Source organism: Mchenga conophoros, linkage group LG1, assembly GCF_057382185.1.
Source record: "Mchenga conophoros isolate Kocher_MC1m ecotype Shallow Benthic linkage group LG1, M_conophoros_male_GT1.1, whole genome shotgun sequence".
Lineage (NCBI taxonomy): Eukaryota > Metazoa > Chordata > Actinopteri > Cichliformes > Cichlidae > Mchenga > Mchenga conophoros.
Window position 1 is genome coordinate 25,339,828 of NC_140526.1, and position 10,366 is coordinate 25,350,193.

The following is a 10,366-nucleotide window of genomic DNA, read 5'->3' on the forward strand; positions in this document are numbered from 1 at the left end:
ACCTCACATCGTCCCATGGGGTCAGATAAAAGCTTACGACTCTCCTTAAACGACCCACCCCCACCACCACCCCTGCTCCTAGCTCTGCACTCTTTGCACAAATAATAGTTAAAGATTTATTACGGCATCAGCACACTCTTCATATCACACATCATCATTTTTTGATAGAGGCATAGGAAAAATGCTTTAAGCATTAAGGAATGGGGCTGTGTTGGTGTAATATAAATTCTTAGAGGAGACCTCACCGATAGAAACTTACAGCACCACGCTGCCACCACTTGTCCTACTAAAGCCTGTATCGAGATCCAAACATCCCCTCTGATGCATGGACACTTTAAGGCCTCTTCTTTCCAAAATGGCCTACCAGAGCCAAAGCCCCGCCCACAACAGGGGCCATAAGCACAGGGGCCTCTGTTTTTTGTTCTTCCCATAGAAGCCTGACCACCATTGTCTCGGCGTGACCCTGAGGTCAGCTGAACTCACCTCGCCCAACCACGGCCCATTCAGCTGCGGAGCTTCACACAGGACAAAAACATCTCTAAAAAGCGAGCATCGCTTCATGCGAGGAGGGGGGTGGCCGTGAAGGGACACATGGACAGACGACGGCCACGCTCTGCAGTGTGTCAGATTCACAAGCTGAGCCGTGTTATTTCTGTTTTTAAGTCTCCGGATCAGGTAGTTCAAGCCGAGGTATGAATCAGATGCGATCCAGTGCAGCGTGGCTTATAACGTTATAGTCCGGCAGATAGTCAGGATGATATCCCCATCAAGTACGAGTGGTTTAGACCACGCTGAGTCTATTAAAGAAGTCAATTATAGAAAGTTATAATGAAGTTATATTTGACACGTTTTCTATTAATTCACCCTCTGATAGTTTAAATACACATCTTGGGGAAATAAAATTTTGCTGCAGGAAAAGAATGAGGCCGTCCACGCCTGTCATCTGCAGGCCTTCATTAAAGTGTGTGTATCGAGCCAAATATAAGTGGTGCAGTAAGGAGGTTTCTTTTGACAAAATACTCCATATTTTATCAAAAAACCCACATTATATGAAAAGCATGATATGTATTTATTTGTTTGTTTGTTTTTTACTGAAGAGAAAAGCAGATGGTGAATGTTGATACTCACGCTGGTATTGGTATTAGATTGATACTCGTGGATTAAGATCAATGCTTTGTTTCTGTCCTCTAAGTTCAGCATGTAGCCTGGCACATTTAGATTCCACGTCTTAAAAAAAGCATTTCAAAATATATGTAAGGCTGAAAGGTGTGATGGCACGCAGCTCTCCCTGCATAAGCTACATCAGTATCAGAAATGCCAGCCCTGTATTGACTTGGTATCAGATTGATACTAAAATCTGCAGTACTGCACAGCGCTGATAGACAACCTGTTTAATTTTAGCTCGAGCCTCTAGCATGGCATCGTGCTTTCAGAGACAACGGTGTCCCTGGTGGAGGGGAAGCTCATGGAAGTTGGCAGGTTGAAAATGTGCAGCATGATGTGGCTGAAGGAGCATGAAACATGTTCACAAATCGATGCTTCGCACGGTGCCACGGGAGAGACGAGAGTCACAATTGAATGTTGAGTGTTTTGTTTTTTTTTAATAAATACGTTTTCTTTTTGTTACAGATCATTTCGTAGCTCGGGGATATTACGCAAAACTGCCGACCTGTTATTAACCCTGAGGGGAAACTGGTAGAGAGTAAGTGTTAGGTGCTTGTTTTCCCATTTGGCTTTAACATTTAGGCTCTTTTTATTTTTTCTTTTGAGCCCTACTCATACCATTAAAGTTTCTAAGTGTTAATTCTACAGCCATCTCTTCAGTTTCCAGTAAACTACATCTAACTCTAGTTTCTATGATGTCATTTTTGTCTATTCAACCTTAAAACATGTTTTGTTTTGTTTTTTAAAAATGATGGTGTTTACCCCAGAGTGAAAGTCAGTTTCCCAGGAGCACCATTAGAGGTTTAATGACGAGAAAAGCTCAGAGCCTAATTTCATTCATCCAGCACCTCCCCCTGAAAGCCACTCAGAGAGCAGCTTAAGGTTAAACTTAACTTTACCAAAGCAACTGTTTGCATCAAAGCATGATGTAGGGCAAAGACAGCTGTCTGCTAATCTAAGGATGGCTTGATCAGCTTGCATGTCCATCAGCGTGAGTGTGTCTGATAAATAAAGAGCGGTAAGTGTTGAATTGGGTGAATTTAGTTTAGTGTAAAAGCACTGAGTGATCAATAAGACTAGAAAAGCTCTGTTAAGGCGATGGAGTCTATAAAAGTACTTGAAGTATAACTGAGTGGTTATATTTAACAGATCGGAGTGCTGTTGTACTCACTGTGTAATATTAGTATCTAACCACATACATCACCCTTTTGTTCATTTACAACACTTCACCTTTGGGAAACTGAAGACACTTACTTTATTTTACGGTGTCCTAAAAGTAAGTTAAACACCTTTTCCCTTTAAACTGATGTTCACACGTGATTGAATCCTTAAGTAGAAACAGATCACAAAGACTGGGTGAGGAGTCCCTTGAAACACTTTCATTTTAATAAAATCCACAAAATCATGACTTTCATTTCGGTTCAAACAAAGTCAACACATCTCGGCTGTGAAAAACCTCAAAGTGCTCATGAATTTAATGCTCTGCAGTGCAGTTTTTAAGCTTTTTCCCCACTTTTCCTTAAACCAATTCATCAATAAATTAATATTAAATACACATTTACTGTACATCTAAAGCTGCCACGTGTTGGTGGCAGTAATAAAGAATTTCTTATAAATACATCCCTCCCCCATTTCCAAGCATATCTGACAAAAAACAAACTGGATACAACTACCAATGATATGTTAAGACCCCAGTTTGCTGTCTGATTGTCTTGTCACTTCACTGAGGAGCTCTCGCTCTTTATCTGTATTTTTTTTTTTGGACCGCGCACAGCTCTCAGATTGTCCTCAGTAACTGAGATTCATGATTACCCTCATATCAGCAGAGAAGTGTCATCAGAGCAGCAAGCATTAGACTTTGTAGTAGATGTTGGTGGGACTCTGGGGCATTATCTCCTGAACTATGTACACAGGGGGCCCGTAGTCACTGCTCACGCGCTCAAAGTGACGGCAGATCATGCTGTCGGAAGCCCGCAGAGGAAAGACGACGTCGCTGCGGTCCGAGCCGTTGTTGTCGCTGCTGATGCTGTCCCGTTTCGGCACGCCCAAAGTGTTGAGGGACACGGAGGCGGACTGCTGCCCATCTGGGACGCAGCGACGGTGACGGTGCCTCCACAACACAGCCAACAGAACTATGATGACCACGAGCAGGACCACACAGCCAGAGACAACCCACGTGAAGAGTCCTGTCTCCGAGCCCACATCTGTCAGAAGATAGAAAAAGAAAATTTAAGGGGCAAGAGACACAAAGGTTTAAAAACAACTTCACTCACTTAATGCCCCGGCACGGCCTGATCAGCACATGTTAGCGTGAAAAATCTCAGCTGAAGCTGGACACAAGAGAATATGCTTCATCTTAAGTGTCACCCTGTTAGAAAACACAGGCCCTTTTTTTGGCACACGACAGACTCATGATCACTTGAGGTTTGAGTGCAAACTGGAGGACTCAGTGAAATGTCATTGTGATGAACAGTTTGCAGCATTGTTTTATTCTTCTGTCCGTCTGCGGAGTCACACGATGATCACGAAGTGGGTCAGAGCAGAATAAAAAGGCTGCTCAGACAATTTCAAATCCAGTCTTCTAAGGGTTGATGAGTTTGGTTTCTACCGATCGTTGTTAGCGACAACAAATTACACAAATCAACTCAAATATTTCAATCAAGAGCCAATATGTAGTTTAAATGTTGCCTTCATTTTGCTTTTTTATGAGCTAAAAAGACTATAATCACTTTCTAATGTTGTTTTATTGTTAGTTATTTACTACTGAGAGCATAAAAATGTATTCAATAAACTGCAATTTGTTCAGCAGTGTTGCTGAAGCTGCCCTACAGAAGAGTTTTGTCCCATGAGGGCTGAAGCGAACACAAGAGTCCTGGGGTAGAAATTGCAAACAGACTTAATGGTTAATTAAAAATCTGTGAACATTATTGGGTTCTTTTGATATGTGTGGGAAACTCAACATTAATGCACAAAAGGAAGGTAACTGAAAGGGCAGGTAAAGGTAAGGCTTGCACAGTCTGCTCCAGTGTGCTAGAAATGCCCATGATACTGCTGTACATGATTCCCCAGGCTGTATTTTTGGTTTGTCTTCATACCAGCTTTACTTTTTATATCCTCTTCTTTCGTGGAGGCGTCCTTGGCCTTGGACTTTGGTCGTGTAGGTGGGAATCTGGTGGGGGACTCCTGAAGTGTTGAAGGTGGATCTGAAGAGTCTGGAATAAAAACCACACAGACTGATATAAGCTGCAAACCTCACACCTTCCAGGTTACTGTAATGAGATTTATTGGTTCATTCAGAATCTAAATAAAGAGCTAATTTCTTTCTATTTGTTTATTGATTTCGGATCAACAGTCATTCAGATAAAATTGAATCACAAGACAAAGAGCGAAACTTGTTTTTTTCTCAACGCAGCCAGACCACAGAAAGCTGGGTTTTGTGTCACAGCTGCGATTTTCTTTTTTTTTTTCTTGACAGGAAAAGCATCACTAACATGTTCTCCTTTTTTCCCCACCCACTCACACATAACATATACATATGAGTGACAAATTAAAGGAAGAAAAACAGCCTAAAGTGTCTTACTAAGATGTTGCCGGAAAAACTTTAATGCTCTGGCTTTTCTGTGAAACTCTGCTGGAGGATTTTTCAAAAACTCTTTTTTTGGAGGATAAAGGTGCTGAGGGAGACCCAAACCACAGTAGCAACGCTACAGAGCCTCTAGATCAATACACTGTAAGGGTCGGTGGTACAGGTTTGCCCTTAATTTATCAGATGGAGCCATTTTAAAAAAAATTCCCTCTGGTTTTTCCAGGGGGACTTTTCTGGAAAAAGACCAGCTGTTTCACAGTTACGGATTTTCCTCTGTGGTTCATTAGAAATGTGATCAAGTCTGAGAATATAGAATTAAATGAGAACAATTAAGTAATCAAAAGAAACCCCGTCTTGTTTTTAATTGGTTATATTTCCCTTTATGATACTCTCTGTCAGTGAGAAGTAACTAAATCCATTCAATCAAGTACTTAAATATACTTTTGAGAAGTTTCAGCCACTTATGTATTGGGGCCGCCATCCTTACAAGTTACTATTAGGATGTTGGCTCCACGCTCTTCCACTTATCTAAGTCAGGGTCGCTGGAGCCAATCCCAGCTGTTAAGAGTTGCGAGAGGCAACAAGAGACAGCGGATCTGAACCTACACCTTTCTTTCCTCTAAAAAACAAAGCACTGTTAAAAAGTCCTACTTCTGCTTTAAACTTCAATCAGGGTTCCTCCTGATTTACTCTTCATTACTCAGAGAATTAAAACACTTCAGTGTCGTCCCAGGAAACCATAACAATGAGATCTTTCTATCTTAGTTTTCTCATAAACTCCCCATGAATGATCGCCATAGTCACCTGGTTTTGTCTTTAAGCCTACCCAGAACCAACTCTTTGTGAAAGGAAAGGAGATAACGCCATCACACAGCTCAGTTTGCATTGGTTACATCTTACATTAAATTACACTTTTAGCATTAATTAAATAAACTTCAGAGATGCTGAAGTCATTAATGGACTGGAGATAAAGTGGATCATCTACTAAAGAGGAAGAAAAAAACAGAAGTAGATATCAGGCTGAGCAATACTTAATAAATCCATTTCGTTTCACCATTGGTAGTAATGATAGGCAACCTTGAATGTGGACTGCCTTTGTCAGATTACAAAGCACACATTTTTCTTTGTTACACATCACATTATTCAGGGCTCCGTGTTTAGAGCAAACCTTTCATCATGGTCAATAGCAACAAGGATTTGTCTACTTTTTCTTCTTAAAATAGTGTGAAAAAGGTTTATAAAGGACTCTTTCTTAATATCTGCATTGCTTTATTAGTAATTTATATTATTAAAAAGGAACTAAACTAGTCTTTCACCAATAACCTCTCAGGTTTCTCAGCCTTCAAAAAGTATAGTTCTTAATTTTAAATTTGGCAATTTATGGGATAATGTGCAAGCCTTCAAATGAACTGGGTTTAACAACAAACATAAAAGTATGGAAGCTTGTTTCTGCCACTGGGGGAAAAAACATTTGGAAAAAAAAGAACATCCTAAAGTCAAACATTTTAGTTCTCATCTCAAAAGTTTAACTCTGTAACTTGAAATTTCAAGGTTTTTCTCAGATGTTTGAGTTGGTACGTTGAAGTTTTTTAAAAGTTTATTTTTTATTAAGTGGCAGAAAGAAGCTTCCACATACCAACATAAAAAAGTGACAGTTTAACGTCTAAATACAGGAAAGAAATATTGTGATCTTTGCTCAAACATAAAAATAAATACTAAAGTAAAAATGAAATGTTATACCTTAACTGGGACTACATGCACATTTGAGTGTTAGTTAGCTTAGTTTGAACAGCAGTCATTAAAGCTTCACTTCAGTGTCTCATTCATTCATCACTGATGTTCAAATTTCCTGCCAGCACATTTACTGTGAACGTAAAAAATATGACAACACGATTAAACGTTCAATTTAAAAAGCACAACGTATAACTCAAAATCTGACGCTTCCAACGACTCGTCGTGACTTTTAATATATGCAGAAATTAAAACTCGATAACACCTAAAAATTGAACTTATTAATATTTGCTGTCGCTGTAAAAAAAAGATGTGTTTACACCAGTAAACACAGCGGGAGAACAGCCCCATATTTCCAGTTATGATCAGTGGAGAAATGCACGAAATGCTGATTTTTTTTATTTTTTTTTTCATCTCCAACTCAAACTCCTGAATTATTTATGTAGATACCACTTCACATTTCAGAGGTCAAAAAAATAATATTTATTTTTTAGGCCTTTCATTTATTTAGCTTTTAAAGTTTCTGGAAAAACACACAGAAACAGCAGCTGTCATGTTTCTGTGATTATGTGGAGTTAAAGAAGCAAACAAGCACACTATAAACACTAGTTTCTTCATTTAGAGAGTATGGCTTGAAAATTGATAAATAGTGTGTCGACAGGTAGCGTACACCTGTGTGCCTGTTGTGTTTTAAAGAATGATGCATCCTCAAATTAAACCAGTTATTGTGATGTTAATATGACAAAAAATAAATAAAATAAATACCACAGCAGTCTCAAATGATCACATGCATGATAATAGCGGCTTTAAGCTGCTAGTGCTGGCTTAAATTAAGGATTTGGAATAATTCATGACAGAAATCTCTCTTCAAGAGAATTGATGGATGATCACAGGATTATGTGACCACTCAGTAATTCAAGTCTGGAGATGATATTATTGCTTTAAATATGACCTGAAATAAACAGCTGGTTCTATCTGTCAGATAACTACATGTGTATGTATATGTTTGTGTGTGTGTTCATGTCATCCACACATGCGCCGGCACAGACACGTGAAAGCAAAGCTCTTACTCTGGCCGACTCTCAGCACCAGCTTCATGGATTTGGTCCTGCACACCCCTCCATTAGTGTTATCCAGACCCTGCAGGAAGCCCGTGGAGGTGGCTGATAAACACAGGGAGGAGGCAAAAATTAAACACTTTTTTCTTCCCTTCCCCAAGTTTCGTGTAAATCATAAACGATTATCAGGGAATGCATAATTACGCGACGACTCCTTTGCAGACAAGTTGGGTCAGTTGCCAAAAGTTGCATCACTTATGCAACAAAATGCCACACATAGCACAAGCTGTGATGTTATAAACAGCAGATAATCACACATGTGAAAACACCACAGAAGCTACAGAAAATGCTGTGAGGGCTGAACCAAAAAGATACTTATTTTTTTAGTGTATATTCTTTAAAAAAACAAAAACAAAAAAAAAGCTGAATTGCTCCCAAAATACTTAACCTCCAAAACATCTTGAAGAAAACCTGAACAGAGTGAGAGGATTTGTTGCAGCATGGTTGCATTAGTTGCAGTTAGGTGAAGCCAGCAAACTGGAAATTGAGTGTGATGTTGCTGAATGTACTAACCAGTGAACTGACTAAGCATTGCATCTCAAAATGCAACACGGGAAATGAGACGAATGGAGAATATTTTAGCAGCTATCCTTTTGAATCAATAACCAACACTCGCATGAGACACACACACACACACCAGGAACTCTCACTCACCCCTGTCATTCACACACATACTTGTTAGCAGCATTTAGGTCAGATAACAACATCTCGCAGGCTACAAGCCACGTTGCCATGTAAGCTCCCATCAAATCTGCCTGATGCTGTAAAAGCCTTCTGTGATTTGGGGCATGTAAGCCCTTGGAATCACACAGGCCTGCCAGAGCGAAGTGTGCTGTCAGAGCGTGGCGAGGTGGGTGAGGCTACATGGTCAGACTTGCTCTCTATCTCATGCATCACTTGCCTCTTAAGATGCTGGTTTAACCGACGGCAGTCCAATAACGAGGCCACGTTTTTTTGTGTGTGTGCGGGGTTTTTTTTTTTTTACTTTGATTCTCACGCAAACTGACAAATTGAGAGGGAGCCAAGGATGATGGTGTCCTCTTTACCCAGAGAGAGAGAAGGAGAGAGGGCAGGGGAAGGAAAAAGGAATCAGCTTCTAGCCTGGATTTAAAGGCTGTTCCACCTGTAGGAACCAGCTGCTTTTCCCCATCATACTGAGTTTAATTAGAACGTGTGCCACACGTTTGGCAGCCATGGCTTCAGACACAAAAAAACACTCACAGGTTATGTAATAGTCCTTCCCCTTGAGGAACTCCAGACCCCACAAGTTGGGGCTGAATTCCTGAAACTTGAACGTGAACTTTACATCACGGTTTGGTTTGTCGCAGTTCAGCAGAGGCGTGTCAGTCTGGTCAATGGTGCAGCTCTCCAGCTGACTTCGCGAGACCAGGAAGACTCTGTAGAACTCCTCCTTTCCCCCAGAGGAAGCATCTGCCCTGGGGCACACAATGTCCATCTTGTCCCCTATCTGTGGATACAGAATGAGACCCTGACCTGGAGTAAACCTGTGATAAAAGAGAGAAACACAACACTTTAAAAAAAACAAAAAAACATAAAAATCCTCTTAAACCGGCAGAGACTGGAGCATCTTCACTTTATGCAATTCTCAGCTTGAACTTGATGGATAATAAAGTGGCCACATTTTAACTTCAGTGATAAGAGCGTTTCGACAAGATCTTGCAGGTTTTCATTTGTTCACATCAGACCAGTTGCTTGTTTAGACTAACAAACCAAAAACAAACAGCGCAGTCATAAAGGAAAAAAGATTAGGTGATCAATCATGAACTGGATCAACAGAATATTAGTCTACAGTAATCCCTGGAGCTATTTTTTTAAAGCTCCCCAATTCCATCGCTTCAGGGGATTTTTTTGTGTTATGTAAATATCTGAAGAGCACATGCAGAAATGCATTGGTTTCATCACCAGCTAATAACATGGCGAAGATAAAAAGTCATTAATTAATACAAATCATTCTGTTTAGTTTCAATTGGCACAGGAGAAGAGCTGGAGCCTGGCAGTGTTCGGTGCTTCTGTGTTATCAGTTACTTCTCAGTCATTATAAATCACTTCTGGAAAATGTCACTGAGCAGATTTCTGTCAGTCCACAGCAGAAAGTTGTATTGATCGCAAAACTGATTCCTCCACTTACTTGGCATTGGAGCTGCTCCAGTGGATAGACTCCAGAGTGATGGCACGGCATGAGCAAACGATGGCCAGCAGGAACAGGGCACCGCAGCTCCATGCGCTGCTCCCCATCCCAGGAAGAAATCGGAGACTGGCTACACGGAGGCTCGGTATCATAAACCGGCTACAATTTGCTGTCCCTGCATGTCTCCGGTTGCTCCAGGTGCGCGCAAAGGACACGTTCCCGAATGAAATCCCACCAAGTTGCGAGTTTTCCTCCTGCGGCTGTTTGAAATGTTCCACATTGTGCGTAATTGGCTGGAAAATTATTCGTGTGACGAGATCCGTGTATTGAGGACAGAGAGAGTGTGCAGCGTTTAAAGCCATCAGCTGACCAGTCCGCCCATACGGGCTCGTGCGTAAGAGAAAGCCGGGGCTGGTGGGCACATCGATTGGTGAATTTTTATTTATTTATTTTTTTCACATTAACATACTGTACATTGCGTTACATGCACGAGCCATAAAACAAGCGCATTTTTAAAAGCGTGTTCAACACATTTGGGGGAAATCCAAGTCTGGCTGTTTTCCAGACGATTAAATAATAATAATAAAAAATCCAGAAATGATTGCGCTTACTTTTCTC

The 10,366-nt window shown here is 40.7% G+C and overlaps 1 protein-coding gene across 1 annotated transcript; it reads right to left on the reverse strand.

Moving 5' to 3' along the window:
• Positions 1-2,528: 2,528 nt before the first annotated feature.
• Positions 2,529-10,086, reverse strand: LOC146583437 (ephrin-B2a-like). The gene is made up of 5 exons (XM_085271596.1): positions 9,749-10,086; positions 8,821-9,104; positions 7,552-7,644; positions 4,260-4,376; positions 2,529-3,368 (listed from the first exon to the last, which is right to left on the reverse strand). The coding sequence occupies exons 1-5, from the start codon at positions 9,898-9,900 to the stop codon at positions 3,016-3,018; spliced, it is 999 nt and encodes a 332-aa protein (XP_085127722.1). The 5' UTR covers positions 9,901-10,086; the 3' UTR covers positions 2,529-3,015.
• Positions 10,087-10,366: the final 280 nt, after the last annotated feature.